The sequence below is a fragment of the Emys orbicularis genome, chromosome 17 (genome assembly GCF_028017835.1).
Source record: "Emys orbicularis isolate rEmyOrb1 chromosome 17, rEmyOrb1.hap1, whole genome shotgun sequence".
Lineage (NCBI taxonomy): Eukaryota > Metazoa > Chordata > Testudines > Emydidae > Emys > Emys orbicularis.
Window position 1 is genome coordinate 13,639,889 of NC_088699.1, and position 27,346 is coordinate 13,667,234.

Consider the following 27,346-nt stretch of genomic DNA (forward strand, 5'->3'; position numbering starts at 1 on the left):
CACAAGGTGGGGGAGGTAATACATGAGTCATTTTCTGTACAAAATTCCAAAATACTGCATGAAAACAGTATGGAGGAAAACCGACGCCCAAGGAAAGATGAGCATACTATCACCAAAAGATTTGATTTTTTGGCGACTCCTTTCAAGTTTGTTCTTTAGCAAGATTTAGTTGATTCACACCAAGGAGCAGCTAAACCCAACAAGCGGATTTATTTTTGAAAAGGTCTTTCCAAACAGACCTTTCTTAGTGAGGGCTGACTTAGAGGGCAACATCCGCTCTGCTTAATAAATCTGCATCTGTACTCTAGCAATGGGCAGGACAGCAGGCTGTTTACTACAAGATTCTTCAGCGGCCTACAAAAAATACTCTTTTAAATTCATCTTGAAGGAAATCTCAGCAAGTTCCAAGAACAGCTCATGTACAATAAGTCTTTTGTTTGGGGAGGAGTGTTTGAATAGGGTGAAAGAAAGCTCTTGCTCTTGCTGTTATTCAGGGTGTTTCCCTGCTCTCCTCTAAGGCCTGGTCTACACTAGGAGATTGTCGAATTTAGCAGTGTTAAATCGAATTAACCCTGCACCCGTCCACACAACGAAGCTATTTAGTTCGACATAGAGGTCTCTTTAAATCGATTTCTGTACTCCTCCCCGACGAGGGGAGTAGCGCTAAATTCGACATGGCCATGTCGAATTTGGGTAGGTGTGGATGGAATTCGACGCTAATAGCTCCAGGAGCTATCCCACAGTGCACCACTCTGTTGACGCTCTGGACAGCAGTCCGAGCTCGGATGCTCTGACCAGCCACACAGGAAATGGAAGTTTCCAGGCATGAGACTGTTTTTTGTTAAGATATCATGACAAAAATCTAACATCCAATACAGCAGCTATGGCACTCACTCAGGCCCTGACTCTGCAAACAATTGTACACATACTTAATTTTAAGCATGAGTAGTCTGACTGAAGTCAATGCGCTAATTTAAGCATATGCAGAAGGGTTTGTACAACTGAGGCCTCAATGTACATCTGAAATTCTTCTCCACGCCCGTCACTGTGATTGAGAGTGGAAAATGGAAGCGTGGATTGTACCTGATATTTCACAGGGGTTCTTCAGGTGTGGTTGTTTTGAAAAGTAAGAAAACCGTTCTCCATTGGGCAAACACCAAGCCACACCTCTTCCTAGGTGGAAACAAGAATTATTATTTAGCTCAGTAAGCAGGTGGCTCTCTTCTCCTGGCTGACCTCTTTGCTCTGTAAAGCACGGAGTGCTAATCAGAGGCAGTACAGCAGTGAGACAGCAGCAGGAAGAAAGTTTCCACATCACAGGTAAGGTGCCAGTCCAACTGCATACAAGATCCATCACAAAAGTGCCCAGGAAAGTTTTGGGAAACAATGCAAGGGGTAAAGTAAGCAGGCAGGTGATCCCCTGACAAGAGGGGAATAGGAGAAAGTAGAGGAAGTTACAGAGGGGAAGGGAAATGCCCTACTTGACACAGAAGAGGAAGGAAAATCATGCAAAGCCATTGCTCACTTACGAAAAATCTGTTCTTCAGTCTATGCTCAAGCACATGCATTATATTCCTTTCCCCACACTTTCTCTCGTGTGTTTAGATTGTAAGCTCTTGAGCACACAAACCGTCTTTCACTCTGTTTGCACAGTGGCTAGAAAAATGAGACACTGGGTGCTACCACAACACAAATAATACCGAAGTTAGGAAATCATTAATAATAAAGTTAGGAAACTATTAAGATGAAAGACCAGATGTGCACAGCTGCTGGAACTAGGAGTGATGAGTGTGTGTGTGTGTGTGTGTGTGTGTGTCAAAATGACTGTCAGTACATTAGCTTTTCACCTGTGAAGACCAAGGTGAAAATACTGATGCCAGTCAATAGTAAGTTTAGGCATCTAGACTGGAGCACCGGAGTACAGGGGATGGAAATTACAGGCTAGCATGCAGGATTCAACCTAGTCTCCATGGTCTAGCACTGCAAAGCCATTCAACAATTGGGCATAATTAAGTAGCTCTACTCAAGAGAGGCCTGGCAATAGAATGAAACAAGGATGATGCAGCTCAAGGGGTCAAGACTGAGGTATCAGCAGAATGTTAAAGCTTGCAGTGCCAGGCTCATCCCTCACTCTCCTCAGCAATGAATGTGTTCAATAATTAAAAGCAAAAATAAGCCCCCCACAAAAAGGAATACAAATTAGCATGGATCATTTGAAGCCATACCCTGCAAACCAACATGGGTCCTGATCCTGTAACCGGATCTGGCACCATGGATCCTTGCACCCTACATGGAGATCTGCTGGCTCTACATGGGTGCAGGGCTCCACACCAGCAGATCTAATTGAGGGATCAGGGCTGTGGGCATACTTCCCATTTCCACATCCCAACACCACACACTTCACAACCTAGCATCTTATTTGGAAATTGTACGTAAATATCAGCTGACAGCATGTCTCTGTGGAAGTGATACGCTTCTGAAAAAAAAAGGCACATTATGGCAATGTTGGCCATCTAAACTGAAATACTGTATACTTCTCCCCTACCCCCCTTTTTCATAACAAACACTGCACAGATGGATGGAGTCATATGGTGCCAGTAATATGTGAAAATTAAAAGGATTTTATTGACTGATATGTTATTGCAGAAAACTCATTGAAATGTACCAACTGGACATTCAGTATGTGATTTGTACATACAATATATTACAGTGATTCTTTAACTAGTTTGAATAGACATTGTTTTCACTTACAGGATGGTCACGTCATTATAGATACTAAAAAGTTGATATGCTCTAATCTAAAAGTGAAATCAAAACAGAACCGGACATAACGATACATTGCTTTATGCTAATCATATTGACTCAACATGCGCCATCATCACACCTCATTTCAGATGCACCTACTGTATTGTTAGTGAAACACCTGATCAAGCATATATCTGAAGTCATGATTGCTTATTAAACAAAACCTCTTTTCCTAGCCTTCAGAATTATTTTCAGAAATAGACGATTAACAAAACATGAGTGCCTGTAAAATTTCACACCAGTGTTCCTTGCAAATGTCTACTCCAGTACTATAGATCATACAGCCCAAAGCATTGATTAAATAATTTCATAAAGTTAGTTCCAGATATAGACACCTAGATGGATGTTTATTTGTTTCTACTTCAGAGCCTTATCAAAATGGAATCCACTATTGTCTGTACATTCAACTATCACCTGATTTGTAATTCATTTTCCACGAATACTTGCACTTTGTTTACAAGTGAGAGTAGTTCAGTAATTCTACTGCACGTTATAATTTAAATATTCTTGGCTAGTTTGTAAATTCATAATTATTTACTGGCTCAATTTCCAATAAAACTGATATAATGGTATGAATTTCTCAGATACAAAGCTTTGTTTAAATCTCTCCTATTTATGGGAACCAACCAACACTGATTTTTCAATCGGTAATTACTACAAAACAAATATACATTTTCCATTATACAAAAGCCCCCTGAACTGTAACAATTTCCCCAGGATTTAAATACAGCATTAGTTCAAGACTTTAAATGGCAGATGTGCAACTCTCCCTTTGCTGCTACTGAAGCGTGGGCATCAGTACACATCAGGACACACCACATACTTGTATGCCAGGCTCAGCTCGAGGTGCCAGTTTCACAGATGAACTGGGTATGTCTTTTGAGTTCTTAAACTACAACCCTATTATTGTTTCCCCGGTACATTTCTAAATGCATAAAGTCTTTAGATTCTGAAGAAAAGAGGTTTCTTTGACAAGCTCAATATGGTACTTTTATGTTTCTTTGACCATGATATATGATGTATACCATCAAATTAATTTAAGACAAATATTTGTCACTTCAATCTATGTAGGCACAGGTAAGTCAATAACTACTGAAGTGGAGAGATCTTCAATGGTATCATGATTCTGGACTCCATTTCCTGAATAAGTGGCACTGAAAAAAGAAAAGACAGGCTCTCATTTACTAATAAAGATCCCATTAGTAATTCTGCATACTCAACTTGGAGTACCGCGTTCATCAAACTACTCTACTCGTTAGTGCATGTCCAATCTTTACTAATCACCAACCACCCCTCCCCCGTCACCGAAGAAAACACCTGTTGCTTTTCAGCAAGATTTAAGGTTAGCTTGCAATTGTACTGTAATATTTCCATTGTAATCTGATGGAACAACATTTGAAATATTTAGCATAGCTTACATGCCAGATTTGTTATGAAAGCTGTTTCTGATATCAAAGGTCTCCTGGATCCTGGCTCCAAAGTCTACTTTCCCTCTTTAGAGGAATTTATTTCACAGGGCCCCAATGTTTCACATTATAGCTTGTTACAAAGAAAATCTAATGGATTCTTTTAAAGATATATTTCACTATTTACTGCATAAGTTTTTGTGCACAGAAAATTAAATCTTTGAACAGATCTATTCCTTTAGTAGATGCTCTTTAGTACAAACGTGTTTTAATACAAACATTTATACAGCAACTACTTCAATTTGCTGACATTTACAAAAACTGAAAACAGATTATTTAAACAACTGACTTTGTAACTGACGAACATACCAGCAAAATAAAACATTTATGACAGTGTAACTTACTGAAACAATCATGGTGGCATCTCTGTCCATTAAAAAAAATATGTTTACTCCATGGCCCATTCTAATTTAGTTCAGCTCTTACCTGTATAATATACTAGTTCATCCCAGCCATGTTTATTCCATGCAGAATTTCTTGTATCTTCTCTGGACTGGAGGTCTTTGTAAGCTAGAGGAAAAAAGTACACACACAAAATTTAGTACTAAGTCAATGTCCTGCTGTCCATAACTTATCATATAACATAACATATCACGCTTTAAAATATTTAATTCTGTGGTTAAGAGGCTGCAGTCATTTGGAAGAAAAAAAAAAAAAAGAGCTTCAGATGCTCCTCTTCATACAAAAGAAAAGCTCCAAGACCAGTGGAAAGGGGGAACGCAGAGAGCGCGAAAAAGTAGGTCTACAGCATATATGGAAGCCATTCCATGTGAATATCACATGGCTGGTGCTCCCTGGGTTTTGCTGCTCTGCCTGACATTTAACCCTGGCAACCAGCCGTAAGTATTTCTAGGAAGGTTGGTAAAAGTCACTGTAGGTCATTGAAACATAAAGCTCCACCCCCATGCTGACTTTCCCCTTTCAAATGGAAGTAAGATGCAAGTGTGGCAAGGGATGCCAGAGGCAGAAAGGGCATTGAGGGGGCCTGAATACCATAATTATAGCTGCATTAGAAATAGATTAGACAGATAATGCAGCACATAGGGGCTGGATCTCTGCATGGGTGCTCTAGGATCCATGGTGTTGGAATCCAATTTCCTGTGGATATCCTTGAGGTCTGAAGGCTGCAGCGCATGTTTCCTCAATGCAGTTGTTAGATTGTGAGCTTCTCTGAAGAGGCCTGTCCTCCTGAACTGTCTGGAAACCACCTAGCACACAGTGGGTGCCACTGCAAATAAATAAATAAATGTTCGACTCTCTCTGCTGTGAGGGGAGCAGACAGTGGTAACCGGAAGAGATACTTGATTTTTCCCTCCCTCTAGAAGGGTCTGATTTGACCCTTAGAAATTAAATCTTCGATTACTAATTTCAGTGTGAATTTGGCCCGAGGGAAGAAACTGCAGGACTGAACTCATTATGTTCACTTTACTTGAAGCAAACAGTAAGACTCTGATAAGAAAGGTTTGTGATGCTTTACTGTAACTTCTGACAGAAATTACAAAAGGACAAGGAAATGTTTATTTTGTGCTTTTAACTTTGGCAACTAAAACTGCAAAATAAAATTTAAAACCCCTTGTTGATATCAAAATGCAATTCACATGGTTCTCTCTCTATTCCACATCTCGTTATCCTGAACAGAATAGGTCCTTGTTTTAAGGACCTATTCAGTATAGTGATAGAGGAGTGAGTGTAGCAGAAAACAAAGAAGCCTACCCCAAAGATGATGAACCATATATAACTGTCCGATTTGTGAGAAAAATCCTCCAACTGCTTCATTATTGTCCTGTCGGAAACGAATAGCACGAGCCCTACAAGAGACAAATGGAACCTCTAGAAACAGTAGATGGGCACAGGAAACAAGTGGTGATTGGAAGGAAAGCAGAGTTAGAATTAACCCCATCTCAAATGTTAAAGCATTTTGCAGCAGATTCCAGATGTAAAAAACAAAAATACAACCCAATTCCCAGCAACAAGCAATTAAAATAGAACTTGTTAAGCCACATTAAACTTGGAGACACCCCTTTATTAGATTGCATGCTGATCATTTTCTAGTCTTCAACTTTTTAATTTTGGAGCCAGTAGGATAATCATTGTTATGGTTTAAAATGGCAAGAAATTTCTAAAGGTTTATCAAAAACGGAATCCTCCTACCTGCCAACTTTATACTACTTTTGAGTGTTAGTCATATCAGGAAGATATGCTATTTGTGAATGTCATCTTTCACACTTACACACATGGATTTTAAGTTACTGGAATGCAAAGTTCTTGTACACATGCATCTTTCCTAGGCAGTTGCATCTCATGATGCCGCAAGCCTAATTTTAAACTTTTAACTCAACTAGAAGCTGCTACATTTTCTAAAGTGGATCTGTTGCCAACCTACAAATGTATCTGAATGTGTACCTCCCCAATAATAGTAGGAAACCAAATTTACTGGCAAATTATTGAAATTAAACCAATTATCTTGATGCACATTATGCTGTTTGAAAACTCGAGTCTTCATTCTTATTCAAAACAACTGTAAATACTCACAATCATGCAACCTTAATTCATTAGAATTGATTGGATTTAGCTACTGTAAATGCAAGGAACTTATACTGGTATTAAACAAGATAAAAAGCAGGAGTATATACTGAAGAGGAGACAAACACTTTTACCTATATATCAAAATATAAATGTGATAATCAGTAGGATTTTAAAATGAGTTTTATTTTAAAAAGATAAAAATCTAAGGTTTGGTATTATAAAAATTGTATCTCTAACTTTGATGCTGAGGAAGCCAAGAATGATCAACATAGTGTTAAGTAGTTAACCCTCTGAGTTTCAAAGGGCAGTACTTTCTAGCGAAAACATGCATTGCCATGAATTCTGCAATACAGTACTGCTTTGCTCAGAAGGCAGTCGGGACATCTGGCCTTAGTTGGGTACACCCAGCATAGGGAACAGAAAACACTCCGTGAGAAGGGGGAGGATTTGTCCCTAATAAAACTAGCAAGTAATTCAGTATCCAAAACCTGCTGAAGCCAAGCACTTTCCACTGCTTCCTCGGCTGCCCCTGTCCCATAGGAAGCACGGCTCGTGGAAGACTCTAGCATGCACTCCTCAGTCTGGGAACCCTCTACCCATAGAAGTTGGCTCGAGGTTACAAAGCAAAATGAAAGATCCGAGACTACATTTAATTCCAATTAAATTGAATCTACAGAGGCCTCTCACGGGGGAGGGGGGGGTGAGAAGTATGCTATTTCTAGTGACAATCCTTCAAATGCATGACTTCCAGAAGCAGCAACACACATAAATGATTAGAATCTTGAGACTCCTTAATTTTTTGGGAACAGAAAAAAAATCCTTCCTTGTAAATTAAAACTACCACCACCTAACCACTGCCAATGTCTTGTACTGTGTACTAGTCAAACCATAAGGATGTTAACTTTGGGGAATTGGCCAATGGGTTAGGAGTTAGGTGACCATATTTTCAAATGAAAAAACAAGCATGTTTTTGCAGTAACTTTTTTCTGATCATCAAATACTCAAGTCCTCTGCCTTTTGGCGCCTTTCTTTGATCTGTTCCACCTGAGCTAGAAGAATTCCATCTGGAGCAACAGAAAAACCAAAGGAAGGCTCTGCCTCTCCCCACCCCCCGTGTTCCTCCATACCTATTTTCCCTCCTCCATGCAGGTCTGGCAATTTTAGAGAAAAGGGAAACAACAGAGAGACCATCAACCCCTCCCCCCCCCGCCTCCCATTTCTTGAGGGGTCAGAGCAGAGGTTTTGCACTAATTAGGCTGGATCATTGGCCTTATTACTGCAATTTTGGCACATTACAAGTTATAACAAGCTTTGGTTTTGAACAACCGTTGGCGTGTTACACACACTCACTGTGGGAAGGACGAAGCAGGGTCCTACCAAATATCTTATAGCAGTATATTTGAAACATTTTGTAATGATAAGAAACCTGAAAATTTTGATAGATGAAGTAAAAAACCGGGAAATTTCAGGTGTTCTGAAAGAAGTTCTCAGGAAACAGACATATGGAAAACTGGGAAACAATCTCTTTGTGTAAAGGTATTTGTTTGTTTTGATCACACTACTATTGACAAACATGAGGGGGACGGGCAAGAGTGTAGCTGGTAGAGATGTACAAGTGAGAATAGGCGAGATTCTTAGTGGTAGAGGACGGTAGTTCATTTTGTAGCTGTGAAAGAAACCCAATGCCAGTAGTGCCCAGGTGTATTAGAAAGGTGATGGTGTCCCTTCTACAAATGTCTACTCTTGCCAAGAGTCTGAGCCTGCTCTTACCGAAGTCAACAGCAAAATTCCTATTAACTTCAATGTAGGAGGATCAGGCACCAAGTCAGTAATATTGGTGCTGTCCGTGAGGAGACTGATTGGGAAAGTAGACTGAACATAGGACAGCATGCAAAATAATCTAGTTTTAATCTTGGCTCTGACATCCGCTCGCTATGTGTCCTTGGGAAAATTCCTTCCCCAATCTGTGCCTCAGAATCTTCAATAGTAAAATTAGGATAATACTTCCCTTCCTCACACAGTTGTTGTGAAGATTAATATTTAAATGCTTTAAGGATGAAAAATATGATAGAAGTGTTAAGTATTATTTACTTCTCAAAAGAATGATGGCTTTTAAAATGACAACACACAAGAGAGGTCCCAGCATTGTTCAGGGAGGCACTCCCTTTCCTTCCCAGAAAGGCAAAATAAAAGAACTAATTTGTCAGAGTTGTGTAGGACCAGAATCAGCTTATTAGCTCTGTGTATCTGGAAGGGTGTGGGGATTATTCTACCATCTCCACCTACATGGTTTTAAACTATGAAATGTAATTAATAAACTTAAATTACAGCACACAACATGGTGAAATACACTTACCAGTAGTTGCCCCATTCAATCATTGTTCCAGGCTGAAAGAAGAAGAAAGAAGTTTCAGGTCTAGTATTTTAAGAAAACTAGAGCACTGGGACAGTTCTCAATGTTTTTGAAAATGGATCTGACAAATGTGAAGTTATATGAAGCAAAAATATAAAGGGGGGGGAGGGAAGAGGGTCTTCCTTCCATATTTCACAAACTGTCAGTGATATGCCTGCTGCTTGATCTAAGCACCATGTTATGACCATCAATCTTCTGACCAAGTTAAGATTTACAGGGCTCCCATTCTGAGTCTGTTAACATGCCACATTAACCAACTGAAGGAGTTCCTTGAGTGACAGAAGGCACTTCTTTCCCCTGAGAGGCTGTGCATGCTGCCTCTGCAGGGTCCTTAAATGTAAAAGGTAAGAAACTGAGATTTGACTTTTCAAATATTTTTAGAATATAATTGTTCAGGCTTGACAGACCATGCCAGCTGCTCAAGTCCCCACTCCTGCCTGCTGGCATTATTACAGGTTTTTAATAGTGCTTCCAACAATAATATATTTTTAGCATGTCTTTTCTGCCAAACTGAGCACTGTTTAATTTTCACTAATCTGAAAGGTGTTTTTTTTAAAAATAAAAATGAGGGAAAAATAAAAAATACGATGGCATGAGCCAAGAGCCATTGAGATCCATTATCATCATCATCGATTACTTGTATTATTGTAGTGCTTATCGTGCACTAATGACAAAGGGGAACTAAAATGGTTTTAAACAAGATATTGACATAGCCACAAATGTCAGTGATGCTTTTTTGAGCTACTTCATCTTGCACGTACATGTTAGGAGAACAGAACATTGAGAATTCAGTCATCAATATTACACAGGCTTCCATTCTCACAGCATTTCCATTTGAAAAATACCATCATTTATCAAACACATTGATTCCTTTAAGTGCTTAAAGTTAGGACTGTCTATTCATTTGTAATTACACTGTACAGCTATTATATTTTCTTTCAGTCTCTTGCATGAGTGTGTGCGCATTTCAATGAGAGGCAAGGGTGCTCAGCACGTCTCAGGAAGTGGCCAGCACCTTGTAGGATCCAGTCTTTATAGCTGGATTCTGCACACACTGAAGCCAGTAACACTTTTGCCATTGACTTCAATAGGAATAAGACTAGATCCTTAGTTTATTTTTAAGAAGGTCTGTGTTTTATTGTACACGTGTGCTGAATATTTTCAATTTTTAATCATTTACAAAAGAAAAAATATTTGACACTTACTCTAAGTTGATAAGATCTCAGTTCATAAATATTAGGACCCTCCCTGGGAACAGGTTCATTCCAGAAACTAAACTCCAACAGAAGCTGGTTCTTGCGAGAGAGAAGCATGTTACCCCTTTCTTTGCGAAACTCCGTGAATTCCTTAAAAATAATAGTCATCATGAAAATTTAATAAGTTACATTAACAAATTCTACTCTTCTATAGAACATAGTGGCTGAGATTTTCAAAACCACCTTGGGGATCTGTACACTCAGTTCCCATTGAATTTAATAGTATCCAAATTCCTTACGCAGCTTTGAAAGTATCAATCAGTGTGTTTACACATCACAGTCTCTATTAACAATTTTTGTACTGGGCAGTTTGCGTGTGAGCTGTTCTAATAAATGCCAAGCTAGGTAAGTAAAATCCAGAGGAGCGATTTTCTACACAGGCTGTACTGAGTGGCTTCATGGCAATAATGTTTTAACTGACAATTAGATTGTGTGTGTTCTGAATGGCCACTGACAGTATCCTGAAGAATGTAATTCATTGTTTTTCAACCTGGGCTGGTGCCAGATTAGTTAAAGTGGGTGTGTGGGACAGAGGAGAGGATCAGGGTGGGTGAGGAAAGATGTAGGACTCCAGATCTACACCATCCCCATATACAGCAAACATGCTGGTGCATTTGCATGTAAAGAAGCAGGTAGCTCATTAAAAGCTAGCGGACATTCTTCCATGCTTCCACACAGCACTTAAGGTCACTGGCTGTGGCAGCAGCTCACATGTACAGTGCTGAAGGCTCACACAGCAGCCTGCCAGCTCAAGCATCACTTTTCTGCTCCCATTGTAATAAGTATAGCCTGGGCTCCAACAGATACCTCCAGCCCCCAGCATGTGACCTTCAAATAAGTGGGAAAATGGGGAGGGGAGAGGAAGAGTATCTGCAAAAATCATGTAAAAGAGCATAATGAGAATAAGACAGGAGGGGGGGGGGGGGGGGAAAAAACAAAAAAACAGACAAGACAAGAGAACCAAGTAAAGGAGCAGCATAATGTGAAGGGACATGGTGGTGGGGGCATGCCCCGCTAGCAAATAGGCTCTGACAAAAGAGCTGAGAATCACAGACCATTCATAACAGCAGAATATAAATTACTAACACCACTTTGCACTTCTACAACGTTTTACACCTACGGAACTCAAAACGTTATATAAACATTAATGCATTCCACCTCAGCACTCGAGAGGTGTGCGTGATCCCCATTTTACAGACAGGTCCAATGAGGCACGGAAAGAGGAACTGACTTGTCCAAGGTCACACAGCTAGTCTGACAGAGCTGGAAATAGACCGTAGGAGTCCAAACTTCTAGTCTTTTGCTCTGACTTCTAGACTATGTTCTCTAGGGACACTGGGAAAAATATTTCTCAGTAAAATATTTATTATTTCTAGCCAAAGTTTAAAATGTAGTCTTCATTTAGACTTACTTTATTTTGTCGGAGCTTATTCATGACCTCGGTAAGAGCTGGATAGCCTCCCTCATACCGCCAGAGATGTACTGAAATAGAAATAGACCTTTTTAGAGGCTTATGACAAAAGATATGAAACACCATAATGTAAACAAGGCCATTAACACTACAGAATGATACAAAAGTAAAAGCTGGCTAGCATGTTCAAAATGTATTCTCTGTGCAATACAGTGGAGCTATTTGCCTTTTGACAAGGGGCTTCCCCTGCTATTCTACAACAGATGATTTACCCTGAAGGCAAGAATGTACAAAGATTTCTGAAGGGCACTTTTGCTGTACACTACTTAGATGTGATGCTTTTATGTGACTATAATTAACGTTGAGCTTCAACTTAAAACAGTGTCTTATGCCAAAAATGACTTGGTGCACAGCTTCAACTGATAGTAGCACAGTGGTGGCATTTGTATTTCAATTAACTACACAAGCAGAAGGAGCACAAAACTTTTTTGTGGGATAGATAAATAAAATAGATGCCATTGTTAATTTTTTAATTGCTCAGTGATAAGAGGCAACCTTCAAAAGTACACCAAACAAGACCCAAAGCCTCTAAAATACACCGCTACCTCGATATAACGCGACCCGATATAACACGAATTTGGATACAACGCGGTAAAGCAGTGCTCCGGGGGGTGGGGCTGCACACTCTGGTAGATCAAAACAAGTTCGATATAACGCGGTTTCACCTATAACGCGGTAAGATTTTTTGGCTCCCGAGGACAGCGTTATATCGAGGTAGAGGTGTATTTGGAATCAGGAGGACTTTCCTCATCAAATAATAATTTCAAGATGGGTGCCTATTTTTACCTAAATTTGACAATGCCCTTTAAGTGCTCTGTGTAACAAGACTTTTTTACAAGCTTTTAGAATAGCAATCGACTCCCATTCCCACCCTCTTTTCTTCCATCTTCCCTCAAAGACCCACAAAAGCTACCTTTCCTCCAGTGGAGATGGGGTGGGCATGGCTTCCTCTGAACTAGTTAATGCTGCTTTGGAAATGATTGCAGGGACATTCTCTGTCAGTATGCTTCGGAATTAACTGTCAAGCAATATTTCAGGTTTATTCCTCTCCGTACCTAAACATTCTCTTCATTTTTTAAAATACTCTCTTAGAAGCTGACAAATCTGTGTCTACAGATATCCTCTCACCTTTGGCCAATGCTAATATTATAATTATATAATATTCAGCGAATACAGCTGAAATTAACATGCTGATTATGTGGTTCCCACAAAATGAGGGCTGCTGCTATATACCCCTTTAACTTCTCAGAGACCAGGGACTGTTTTAAAAGCCATTTAACATCATTTAGAAGTCTCCCCATACCACATTATAACACTGATATAACACTTTGTAGTTATAGAGCATATTTTCAACAATTTGAAGGAATGCATCTGAAGAAGTGGGTTTTTACCCACGAAAACTTATGCCCAAATAAATCTGTTAGTCATTAAGGTGCCACCGGACTCCTTGTTGAATTTGAAGGAAGGTTACATTTTGATCCTGAATTACTGGACACTGTGTGTTTAAGGAAGAGATACCTAGGGTATTAGTACAGGACCCAATTGGCCGGGAGACAACAGTTCCATTACATTTTGTGATAACTTCAACGTTGCATAACAGTGCCATGCAGAACAATTATAATAGGACACGGAAAGTCAAAGTTAAGCTTTTAAACTGGCTAACACAAGCTAAATTCTATCTCAGTACACCTTTTAAGCCTAAATTTTCAGAAGTGTGATCTGTGCCTGCAAAATAATGCAGGTGCAAAAATATGCAGGAACAAGAGGAAGGGGCTTACCATGTACTGCCACCCTCTCATTGAGAAGAGGTAAAAGTGTATTAACATAAGTATGCAAATATGTTTGAAAGAGAGTATTAGATTAGTGCTGCCTGAACAAGCACATTTTATGAATCAACACTTCAGTATCAAACTCAATGTGATAAAAACCAAGCAATTTTAAAGTTAACAATCATTAACCAATTATTTTATGGAATCAACAGCACACATATCCTGAAGTACACTGTTAAAGGTTTATGAACAGTGAGGACTTAAAAAGAAACCTGCCAAGCACACATTTCACTTGTACGGTTTTACATTCTGTTGTACTTCTATCTCCTACCAGCCTGATCTTGCTCTCCGTACCACGTGTTCCAAGTCCCCACCAGTGCACACGGGTAGTGTTTTTCTTCATGAATCTTTGGCAGCACCTCTTGACTTAAAAACAAGGAATACAGACACTACGTTGCATTTCCTTCAGGGAGGCTACATTTGATATGCATAACAACTCATAATTATGCCACCACATGTTCATTATAGTATGAACATTCACAAACTTCATTTTTCAGAAGAGAAAGCAGAAATACAAAAACCTGCTGTATGCAGGAAAAACTGATCACTACAACTCTCTCTATGTAAACTTAAGCATAACCATCTGTAAGGCTGTATGTCTAATACACAGCATGACACATCCGGTCTTTTGATGTGAACCCATAAAACATGTAATGTTACCTGGCAGGTTACCTGATATATTAGCAAGTTGTCCCAATCTGAGGGTGTGCAAAACACCTGCATGACTTGGTTCAGGAACAACTTAAAAAGTTTTCTTTTGTTAGCAGCAATGGTAAGACACAGAGATGGGAAAGGATAATTTGTCTCCGGCACTAAAGTTCTATAACTGACATTTCTATTATGCCACACAGATGAAAATAATCAATCACTTTGTCTGATGGACATGAGTAAAGTCAAGTGATGGCTGCTCGCTGTAGCATTACTGAACAGATTAGAAAGCAGACCAGGTCTGAAACTAATTTATCCATTAAAGCACAATGTACACAGCAAAAGCTGCCTAAAATCCATCTCCTACGTGCAACCTGGTCTTGAGCAACGACTGGTTTCTTGCATGGTTGTTTAAGACAGTTTTCACTGTATTGTACTTTGGTGAATAAGCTTGTTTCAGACTAGCTGAATTTTCTCTTTATTACGTTTTATTGCTGAATAACTGTCAGACATTTAGCATTCTGGCTAGCAGCCACGGATTCTATGTACCATAATAAACAGGGAAGAAGAATGGTCTTATGTGTAAGGAACAGCATTCAGAGTTGGAAGACCTGGGTTTTATTCTCAGCACTGCCACTGACCTTTCATGTGACCTTGAGCAAATCTCATTACCATTTGTGCCTCAATTTCTCCATCTGCATAACAGGAATAATACTATGCACTGATCTCACAGAGGAGCTGGGAGTTTTTAACAATTTATGTTTGTGAAGCATAAGAAGATCCTAGGATAGCAGTTGTAACAGAAATGTAAATTATTATTATTATTACTACAATAAAACTAAAAGCTAGTTTTTGCTCTAGATTAGAAAGAATCCCACCTGATTCATTCACATGTATGAGCACCACCTTTTTGCCTTTTATTATTGGAAGTCAAATTGGCTCTCAAAACTTCAGAATGGAGCCCCCTATCTCTGAAGATTCATGAATTAGTGTTATACACCGCTACCTCGATATAAAGCGACCTGATATAACATGAATTCGGATATAACGCGGTAAAGCAGTGCTCCGGGGGGGGGGGAGGGGGGGAGAGCTGCGCACTATGGTGGATCAAAGCAAGTTTGATATAACGCGGTTTCACCTATAACGCGGTAAGATTTTTTGGCTCCCGAGGACAGCGTTATATCGAGGTAGAGGTGTATCTGTCTTTGTTCTACTATTTTTCTATTAATTCATACAGTCATAAAAATGTAGGACTGGAAAATGTCATCAAGTCCAGGTTCCTGTGCTGAGGCAGGACCAAGTAAACAAGACTAGACCATTCCTGACAGGTGTTTGTCCAACCTGCTTTTAAAACCTTCACAACCTCCCTGGGAAGCCTATTCCAGAGCTTACCTACCCTTATAGTTAGAAAGTTTTTCCTAATATCTACCCTAAAACTTTCTTGCTGCAGATTAAGCCCCTTGCTTCTTGTCCTACCTTCAGCAGACATGGAGAACAATTGATCGCAGTCCTCTTTATAACACCTCTTAACATATTTCAAAACTGTTAAGCAAGTCCCACCGCAATCTTCTTTTCTCAAGACTGAAGATGCCCATTTTTTTTTTTTAAACTTTTCCCCATAGGGTCAGGTTTTCTAAACCTTTTACTGTTTTTGTAGCTTTAACAGCAGGAGGAAAATGGGCCATCTTGATTATCACTACAAAAGTTTTTTTCCCCCTCCTGCTGATAATTGCTCATCTTAATTAATTAGCCTCTTAGAGTTGATATGGCTACTTCCACCTTTTCATGTTTATGTATATATATCTCCTTACTATATGTTCCATTCTATGCATCTGAAGAAGTGGGCTATAGTCCACGAAAGCTTATGCTCAAATAAATTTGTTAGTCTCTAAGGTGCCACAAGTACACCTTTTCTTTTTTCTAAAGACAGCTACTCTGTTTGCTCTTCTCCAATCCTCTGAGACCTCACTCATCCTCCATGAGTTCTCAAAGATAATCGCTAATGGTTCTGAGATTGCTTCAGTTAGTTCCTTAAGTACCTCAGGGTGAATTTCATCAGACCCTGCTGACTTGAATCCATCTAACTTGTCTAAATGTTCTTTAACCTGTTCTTTCATAATGCAGGCTTGTGCACCTTACCCCTTGTTGTTAATATTGTGTTAAGTATCTGGTCACTATTAACCTTATTAGTGAAGACTGAAGTAAAACAACAAGGAGTCCGGTGGCACCTTAAAGACTAACAGATTTATTTGGGCATAAGCTTTCATGTATCTGAAGAAGTGAGGTTTTTTACCCACGAAAGCTTACCCAAATAAATCTGTTAGTCTTTAAGGTGCCACTGGACTCCTTGTTGTTTTTGTGGATACAGACTAACCCCCTGATACTTGAAGTAAAATGGGCATTAAACACCTCAGCTTTCTTTGATGTCATCCATTCTTAACTCTCCTTCCCACTAAGTAGTGGACTTACACTTTGGTTCATCTTTTTCTCACTCCTAACGTACTTATAGAACCTCTTCTTATTGCCTTTTATGTCCCTTGCTAGGTGTAACTCATTTTGTGCCTTAGCCTTTCTGATTATGTCCCTCGGTGCTTGCAATGTTCTTTTGTACTCCTCCTTATCAACTCATCCACGTTTCCACTTTTTGTAGGATTCCTTTTTGATTTTCAGATTATTAAAGAGCTCCTGATAAAAATCACATTGACCTCTTCCTATCTTCCCTTTGCATCAGGATAGTTTGCAGTTGTGCCTTTCATATTGCCTCCTTGAGAAACTCCCAGCTCTCCTGAATTCCTCTTACCCTTAGATTTTCTTCCCACTGAACCTTACATACCATTTCTCTAAGTTTGTCAAAATCTGCGTTTTTGAAGTCCATTGTCCTTATTCTGTTGCTCCCGTCTTTCCTTTCCTTAGAATCGGGACATCTATCATTTCATGAGCGCTTTCACCCAAATTGCCTTCCACCTTGGGATTTGCTACCAATTCCTCCCTGTTGGTGAAGCCTCCAGGGTCAGGATGCCAAGATTCATGATGGCTAATCCTTATCACCCTGAGCTGGCAGGATGTAACAAGGACTCGGACTGCTCAAGCTGAATTTTTGGAGATACTGAGGGAAGTTCAGGGAAGCTTCAGGTTTTCATCCCTCCATTCTTAAGATGGACCCAATTCTCTCCTTTCTACTTGAATATTTAGGCTGACTTTGGTTTGGAAAGACCAAATCAAATACCATAGCTTTCAGCAGATTGCTATCACTGTCCCTTTCCTTGAAAATAAACATCTCTGCTTTGACTTAACGTTTATTTATCTGATGAAGCAGTGCCATTTCTCCACTTCCCTACCTCATATAATTATACATGTTTATACTGAGCTGGTTGAAAGTGATTTGCTCTTCTCCAGGTATGCTTTTCTTCTTTCAGTCATGAGAGGAAAAAAGATTACCATGGAAACTACTTTTTAAAGATTTCCCCACTTGTGTTGCAAAGAACCACCTTTGTTTAATTTAAATGAAGAAAACTGTCCCCCCCAGTACATTCTCTCTACTTTGGGCAGTTTAACAAAGGATCATTCATACCATACTAGAGATGTAATAGTGATTTTATCCAAAGCACTTTACAAAAATTAATTTATGAAACCTAGAAGAACCCCTGTAAGGTAGCTATGTATTATTCCCATTTTAGAGACGAGTAAATGGAGGCACACAGAGGTCAGGTAACCTACTCATGGCTACACGGAGAGTCATTAACTCTCTTGAGAACAGAAGTCAGGAGCTGTGACCTCCACCTACCGTTCTAGCCAATAAACCACACTTAAAACAATACTGGTTGCATTACCCTAAAACAATGTTCTATTTAATGGAGATCCTCTCTTAAATGATCAGTGTCAATGAGAAAGAACTGCCATTTTGCAACATGGGAGGCTCATGTTTCCCAACTTGAGCGTTTAGCTCTTTCAAAGTGTAATGGCTACGGCTCTAATGCAGCAAATATACAGCTAAATCAGAATTTCCATTTCTGTAACTGGTCTTTAAATTAGTACAGTACATTAAAAAACAAATATTGATACTTATTTTTAAACAGCAAGAGAGTTTTTGGAAATCCTATATAACAGCCCTGTGAGTAAAATTCACTGCAGATCAAGTCCACACAAGGATTCACAATACCTCAATTTATGGTTCTCAATAATGTCACTTTTCATAGAAACATCAGGGTGCGTGAATGTCAAATCTTGGGGTTTATCCCCTCCCTCAAAGCTTTACTTCTGTTTTATATTTGATATTTAGTGGCCCCTCCCAAGTGACCCTCTCTCTTTTCTTCCAGTCTGTAGACAGAACTCTCACCAGGTAGATTCTTACATTGTAGCTGAAGGAAGGGCAAACTGGGACAGCAGCGTCTGCCTAAAAAGGCTGCAGTAGCCTTAAGACAACTAGGGGAGGGAAAAAATGTGCACCTGCGTCCCTCTCATATACACCCTAAAAACAGGATCTGGTGCAGTTCAGTGAAGGAACAGCCCAAAAAAGGGGCAGTAGTAGGGGAACTGGAAAGAAGCATCTGTGCCAACTGTCTCCAAGAATAAATGGTTTATTCACAATAATTCTCTTCTTCCCAAATAAATATATCACACATCAGCCAATTTACAGAATCTCATTGCTCAGATTCACATGTTGAAAACCACAAAGTATAATATATAAACTTACCAAAGTTTGTTGTAGGCATCTAGATATTCTGGCTTTACATTGTGAACTGAAACAACAAAATTCAAGGATAAATGTAGTAGCAAAAATAAAATAAGATAAAAGGAAATGTTAAATATAAAAATATCACCCACACTGTATTTTATACAGACTGCTGGTCTCCCTTTTGGCTAGTAGATTGGAGTGAGCATCTTTCCTTGGATCCACTTTGCGAACAAAGAGTGATTTTAACCAGCTGTCTTCACCTGCTCTGTTAGTTGATGATGCCAGCCCCCTACACATCAATGAATACATTACATTGTCACTGAATGTTTATTAAAAATGCACAGACAGGAGGAAAGTCAGTCAAGATCAAGTTTAACATAATATGGTAATGTATACAGAGGAACGATGCTAAATCTTCCCATTACCTCACTCTCCAGCAGTGTAAAGGTACAATGTTTACCCAGCAAGGTATACACCTATTGAAAAGACTTCCTGGGATGACACAGAACTGGTGCAGCTATACTACCCCACTTGCACCCCTTGTGCTGAGGAAGGGCATGGATAGAATGCTTCTGTGTTCCAGCAAGTCCCAGCTGATGCAACAGACCCAGGAGCCATTGCAGTCAAGCATATGGTAAGTAGTTTTGATGCTGCTCTAAGGCCTTGTCTACACTGCCACTTTACAGCGCTGCAACTTTCGCGCTCAGGGGTGTGAAAAAACACCCCCCTGAGCTCTGCAAGTTTCAGTGCTGTAAAGTGGCAGTGTAGACAATGCACCAGCGCTGGGCGCTACTCACCTCGTGGGGGTGGTTTTTTTTACAGTGCTTGGAGACCTCTCTCCCAACGCTGGTGCGGCGACTACACAGCCACGTTAAAGTGCTGCTGCGGCAGCGCTTTAACGTTGCTAGTAAAGACATATCCTAATTTATATCAGGTTTTAAGCCAACCCCAAAACACTGTGAGGCATAAAACCACTTTTGCTTCCCTGCCCTGCTCCTGCATTGATTAGAGCTCTGTAAGAGCAGAGAATGGAAGCCACTATATACAGTATATAATTTTTTAAACTCTCTTTGCTCAAGCAAGATATCTACATCCTCCCAGAAACTTGAGGTCAAAAATGAACACCCTAGTGCAAGTGCATGAGAAAAGAGTGTGCAAACACTGCTTTGTTTACTGTGAATGGCACAGTAAATGCCACATGTTCCTGTGTTTACTGAAATAGATTTCAAGAAAGCATCATGGAAGAGAAGATATACAGGTTACAGCATACTCTACTTTGGGACTAGATTAGAGTGGCAGACATCAAGGAGTCTGCATAGATTTTAATTTTTGAACAGTAGCCATTATAATGTTCAGGATTCAAATTCATTTTCTTTGTTCAATATTTACAGTTTTTCCCACTTAAAAACTGAGTTGACTTTGATAGATTGTCTGAAAGCCTAGCTAGCTTAACAATTTAGTTTCTGCAAGTACCTCTGCAAAAATGCTATTTTTTACCTTCTTACAACAATACAGTACACAATAAAATCACTAAAGACAACACGGTTCTTCTTAAAGTAAGAATATATTAGGACTATTTTTTCCCCTTTTTCAGTGGTAGAAAGACACCAGAGCCACCAAATGATGTGCACTAGCTTTATCTACACCAATACGAATAATCTTTCGTTCAAGTGAACAGCAAACAGAAAAGATTCAGTTTTTACTGCTTCATCTTTATAATATACTAAGGTGGCCTTGATCTTACAATATTTTCCTTCCTCCCGACCCGTTAGAAGCATTTGCTTGCAGCTTCTCCCCATTTCCTGGAGGATTGTGGAAAGATTTTAAATTATTTAATTATACTTAATTATTCTGGAGGATTTTAGTTATTGGCTGGGAGATCCATAGGACAGATTACAACTTCCAACTGTGATATTGTCTTTCAGGTCCTAAATAGACTGTGAAAATGTTCCAGAAATAAAAATGTTGGAAAAAAACTGTTTTTGGAAAAACAACACCTTGCAGTTCACTTTAAAAACACATAAACCCCCCCAATTCCCATTTTTAAAATCCCAATAATAATGGGGCATAAAATGATGTGGTAGTTTATATTGCTTATGCAAGCAACATGCTGAAGGAAGCAGAAGACATGTGACAGCTAAGAAAAGAATAGCTGGGAATGAGGTGACCTTCAACACAAAGAAGTGACATGAAAACCTCTCACTGCTCCGCTCCACTTATTGAAAAGTGTATTCACTTTCTCTGACCCCATCCCAACAACTATTGTGTAGAAAGCTAAACAGGATACTACTAAACACAAGTATTTACAAAGACCTCCAGTGCCAAAGATATTGCCTGGGGGGTAGAGCTAATGCAGTTGATCTGTAGCCCTTTTGTGCCACATAGCCAATGGAAAGGGCTTAGAGGGCCAACTTAAGTCAGGCCTTCTCTCTATTATATAAGGTTGATACGTACTTATCTTCCCTGGAGGGTGTTGCGAGGATTAGTTGATGTTTTACAAACATCCTGACAATAAAAGTCCTAAGTAATCATGTTTACTTCCTCATTTGTGCACTAACATTACCACTATCAGCAGCAAGAACATGAAGAGTTATGGGGATACTATTGGATAACCAATTCTTCAGCTAATAGGAGACACTTATGCCTTTGTTGTTATTTGCCACATAAAATTAGGAGGTAGTTTTCTCTTAATTTCTCAATGAAATGGTGACGTTAATAATACTTTGCAGTTGCATGGTACTTTTTATCCAAGAATTGCAAAGAGCTTTATGAACATTGTTTAATAAAGTGTTACTATACACCTGCTAACTAGCATTAGCAACATTTTACTTATAAGGTAACAGAGAAAGGTTTCAGTTAACATTTCTGATAGTGGACACTTGTTCTGTGTCCCAAGTTCAGACAGCTAGGATTTGATTTTTAATTGTCCTGAACACCTGCAGCTCCCATTGATTAACATAAAAGTCATTGGTGCTCAGCTGGTAAATCCTGACTTAGGTATATCATGTTGGGCATCCAAAAACAGACAGGTCCCAAACTAGTGGCCATTATTGGGAAATTGGAAACTGAACCCAACTTTCTTGACTGCCCATCTTGGGCTTAAACTGCAAATCCATCCTTCCTTTTTAAAACACAGACATGTATATATATTTAAACGTGAAAGACATTCCCTATTAGCGTTACAAAAATCTGAAGGAAAAGTCTTGTTCTGAAATAAGTGTGTTCACATTCAGATAAGACAAAAAATTCTAGACATGTCATGTTCCCATGGGTTTAAGCTGGGAGAGTTAGAAAAGGAATCACATTGGCTAACATGAGAGTCAGAAAAATAGATAATGCTGCATAAGGGCACTTAGCCCACAAACTACAGATCCTTCTGAAAGTGTAAGGCAAAATTTATTGTGAACACAATAGTTCTATTAGAAAAAAACTGTTTTAATCCCCACTGAGATACTATAAGGCACATAATTATACAGAACATTTCAGTTTAAAGACCAAGCTCATTATAAGTTACAGTACCTGAGCAGGAGAAAAAGGAAAGAATGTATCTGAACTTTAGCATATTGTAACTGAATAGCAAATAATGCATTTTTTTCAAATGAATGTCTGATGCAACCGGGGCTACAGCTTCTGGGGCTAGACTTGAATGTCAGTAATCAGTACACAGTGAATTTTCACAGCAGAGGACTAATCAACTGAAAAATAAAAGTTAGTAAATTAAAACCATGGCCCAATTTAATGATTATTGCTGAACAGTCACCTTCTCAAGAGTTTGTCAGGGACAATAATGAAAACCTTGAAATAAAACAAATGCAATAAACCTACAACCATAAGAAATCAGCTTTGTAGGACATATTACTAGGTAGGGTACAGTATTTGAAGATTGTAAAGTAATATGATTATCTCTGCTTTGAAAGTTACTACTTCTTAGATGTAATCCTGGTAGTATAGAGAGGTCCTCAATTCCTAGGTGTATTTTATAAGGACACTACAGTGCTTAATATTTTTTAATAAGAACACTATCAACTAAAACGTGAGCAACATTTAGAATTTTGGGAAAGAAATCATTTTACAAAAGTTCAGGTCCAACAGGTATATTTCCAATAATTTGTTTTAAACATCTTCCAATATAAACAGTTGTTTTTAAACAAAAGCATCTTCCTCCAGTGTTGTCAATTCAAAGATTGCAGTGCTAAGAACTTCAAAGAGAAACTGACTATAACCAAAAGAGAAACTGACTTTGTTGATATTAATTGTTGAGTGGTAGTGGAATGCAAAAGATAACACCATATAAATGGAAAAAGAACTTGGATTTTTAGAATTATTTGAAATAATAATCAAATTTATAATAAATATGCTTACAATATGAATTATAAGTTGACAGCATCCCCTTAAACTCTCCATAGTTTTACTTCTCAGTAGTTTGAAGTAAGACTTATTTCCTTAACAATTCTCACCATTTGACAAAAATGGATACTTTCCTATATTTCTAATTAATTTTAAAATCAGCATACATTTTGTACACAGTATCATCGATGTTAGCAAAACTTTGAGAACTGTCTCTCGTGTCTTACTACTACAAAGCCAGTATATGTGTTGGTCTTAGATGAGCTGTTTTCCACCAAAAATAGTCCAGCTATAGAGAAATAGATTTTCTTTAAAGGATATCCTGACTGCTATTCTGAGCTTTGAAAGAGACAGAAAAGACCCAAGTAGGTCTAATCTCTTTACTAGTTCAGAAATGTTCTCTGCAGTAGAACATTAGTGTTTTAAATATTTAAAGCCATGGCATTCCCCAGTGGAAGATCATTCCACAGTCTAACAGACTCATAGATTCCGAGGCCAGAAGGGACCATTGTGGTCATCTAGTCTGATCTCCTGTATAACAGAGGCCACAGAACTTCCCCAAAGTAATTCCTAGAGCAGATCTTTTAGAAAAACATCCAATTTTGATCTAAAAATTGTCAGTGACAGAGAATCCACCATAATCCTTGGTAAATTATTCCAACGGTTAATTACTCTAATTGTTAAACATTTATATCTTATTTCCAGTCTCAACTTACTGTCTGGGAATGTTTCCTGATATGTCCTACCAGATTATAAAACAGGTTTAAGAAAAAGTTACTTGACAACATCTCCCTAATGCCAGTAACACAGCATAAAATTTTTGGTTTTCTGGGGGCCATATTTCTCACAGCATTACAGGCAGCCTATTGTGGAATCATTATCAGTCCTTTTACTAAGGCACTGCCTGATTTTGCTAGCTGTGGTCCCAATCCTACAAGCATTTATGGATGTTCTGAACATTAAGCATGTGAATAATCCCACTGAAGTCACTGGGCCTTGCTAGGTACTCAGAGTAAAGCATATATGCCTAAGTGTTTGCAAGATCAAGGCCTACAACTGCACCTGGTAGGTAAGCAATCATGCAGTGTGCAATGGTGTGTCCACAATGGCTTGTATAGAGAGCAAATGATCAGCCAATGTGTGTATATATTTGAAACTGCTAGTGGCTCCTTTAGATGTTGTTTTCCAAAAAACAACAACAACAAACAACCCAGAAAAAAATCATTGATACCCAAGATTTCAAATGGACACTATCAGGTTAAAACAATGTTACAAAACAACTTTCCTTGTTTTAGAAGCATCATTGGTAACTTGTAACAAAGAGAAAGTTAGAATTTTGAAAATGTAAGTTTATTTTTCACTGTTTTACTTTTGGCATTACCCTTCCATTGAAAAATAGTAAAAGACTAATCAGTTTCTAATCAATTTCACCTCTCTTTTCTCATGTACAAGCTCAGTGGTACAGTAGGCAGCTGCAAATGTTTATTTTAAAAATTGCCTACATTAGATTAAAAACACACAGGGAAATATTTCTATCAAGTTTTCTTTTAGCCGAAAACCTATATTCAAGTTAAGTACAAATCCTAAATTTTTGCCCTGACACCATCCCCCTGAAAGAGAGAAAAATTTGAAAGAAACACTTAACTGAAATTCAACCAACAGGTTTTGATTTCTGTTCTAAACAAATATCAAAGTTAACGGAAAGTATAAAAATAAATCAGAGGCTTCAAACCCATTCCAACAGGTGCCTGTTGGGGCATGGGGCATCAGACACTTAGACTACGTCTCGTGGGTTTCCCTGTGGGGGTGCGTGTGTAGGGGGGTTATATAGTCCGATGGGTCCCCAGTCTCAGATGGGGAGCCTCCTGTGTGTGCAGAAAGGAGGAGTTTCAAACCCAGGATGGGGGAGGGGGGTTGTGTGGGCATGATCCCAAATCCGGATCGTGGGGCGGGTCTGAGGCGGACAGTACATCTGTGGGGCGGACTTCCCAGGCCCAGCTCGGGGCCCCGCATGGGGGACGCACAACCTGGGGTGCATGTGGAGGGGCGGGAGTGGGTGCCCGGTGCGGGCTGTCCCTAGGCGGGGCGGGGAGGCCCATGACCTTGCGGGAGACCCCGGGCTAGGAACTCCTACGCGGGGCTGCCCCTCTCCCGCCCCACCGGGGGGCTCTGCCCCCAGTCCCGCAGCCCCCCCCCCCCCGGCCAGGGGGGCGCCATTTACAGTCCGGAAGGAGTCAGCGAGGGGCACCCAGGGGGACCGGACTCCCAGCGCCGCACTGCAGGCCCGGGGTCCCTCCTGGAGGAGCGCCGTGCTCACCTGAGGGCCAGGCTGCCGCGGGCCGGGAGGCGAGGCCCTGCCCTGCCCAGCCCGCCGGCTCCCCCCAGGCTCCGCCGCAGCAGCACTCGGGTCGCCATTTTGCTCTGGCCTCCTCCGCCCAAGTTCGCCCGGGCCCGGGAGGACGACTCGGGCCTGCAGTACCCGCTGGCGGCCACTGGGGGAGACAGCGGGGCGTGAGCGGCCCCAGAGCGGAAGAAGGGGGGCTTGGCGCTCTGAGGAAGGGTCGAGGGGGACAGCCCCCACCCCTTCTCTGCACCCCCCCTCCAGACCCTACTCTTTAACCCCTTGGCTGCTGGGCTTGGTATCCGTGGCCCTACAACTCCCGAACACATCCCATTAAGCCAGGCACCTGCAGCATCAGTCTAAGGGGATGGAGGGGATTTTAGGGTGGAGGCCCTTTTGCCCCCATGCAAATCTGTTAAAGCCTATTTTAACCCACTCAGTATAAGGCCCTTGCGGCTCATGCCAGTGCCTTTCCTCCTCCACTGTTGTCTCTCTCTCGCAGGAGAATAATTCTGCATCTCATCCACACTTCAGAGAAGAAACATTTATTATCTCTGTAAGAAGACCAGGGTGCTGGAGCCAGCTCTGCCATTGGCTTCTAGCCTTGGAAACAAGCCCTTTCATCTTTCCGTGCCAGTTTCCTCCTCTGTAAAATAAGGATAATACTTTGCACGTGCTTAACTTTACTACTGTGAAGAGTCCCGAGGGTGCATAAGTGTTAGCAGGCTTGGGGGCCTAAGGTATTACTTGCTAACCCTTGCCACTGTGGTTTCCACTCTGCAAGACAAAAAACCCAGCCATGTGCAGAAGTCCTAGCTCTGAAGAGCTAACAGTCTAATGGTTGGCTGCTCTTTACACTGTTGTTCCTTTCATGAAATGTGTGATAGACGCACAAGTATTTTGTGTTCAGGGTTACCTGTAGCTTCTTACCACTCCAAGTTATTAGAGAGTGGAATGCTCTTTTTCCTGTCGCCCTCCCATTGGAACCCTGCAGGAGCAGATATTAACACACACATTTGTTCCAGTAATACATTGAAGTAATGGGAAAAACTCAGTCTTTTTCAGTTATCACACTATGTTTCACTTGTCACTCATAATTACAATTTCATTTTTTTGCTGGAGGAAAGAACCCAAACTGGAAAATACCTTCACACTGGAGATATGGCATCTGTATACCACAGTGCTGAGAGCACACTACATAGGCAAGGTGTATTTTCCCATACATACCAGACAAGCAAGGCTGTACTAACAGGGTTAAAGCAAATGTAGGGGTGCTGAAAGGGGTCAGTGTAACAGCCCTGGAAACCATTATACTATTATCGTCAGCCCAACCAGCAGCAGTGCAAAACTCCTCTGAGCTAGTGTGTGAATGTGCCTCAATCTTGACTCTGAAAACAAACCACTTTTGATGAGCATAGTGGATAAATTACAGACTCTCTAGCTCAAGGTCCTGCAAAATACATGAATAAAGATGTAAGCATCCCAGACTCCCACTTTCTAAATTAAATACAGAACTGATTTTTGACATAACTTTAACAATGTAAGATCTTCACCCCCACACAAACTAAA

General features: G+C 40.1%; 1 protein-coding gene across 2 annotated transcripts; it reads right to left on the reverse strand.

Annotated features, from left to right (window-relative positions):
* Positions 1–2,610: 2,610 nt before the first annotated feature.
* On the reverse strand, positions 2,611–25,851 carry NIPSNAP2 (nipsnap homolog 2). Of its 2 annotated transcripts, XM_065418229.1 has the most exons (11): positions 25,754–25,851; positions 25,082–25,108; positions 19,239–19,378; positions 19,108–19,153; positions 14,038–14,132; positions 11,878–11,948; positions 10,416–10,556; positions 9,154–9,185; positions 5,985–6,079; positions 4,698–4,781; positions 2,611–3,959 (listed from the first exon to the last, which is right to left on the reverse strand). In XM_065418229.1, the coding sequence occupies exons 1-11, from the start codon at positions 25,849–25,851 to the stop codon at positions 3,895–3,897; spliced, it is 894 nt and encodes a 297-aa protein (XP_065274301.1). In that variant the 3' UTR covers positions 2,611–3,894. The 2 variants fall into 2 exon arrangements, with proteins under 2 accessions (XP_065274301.1, XP_065274302.1); XM_065418230.1 differs by lacking the exon at positions 25,082–25,108.
* Positions 25,852–27,346: the final 1,495 nt, after the last annotated feature.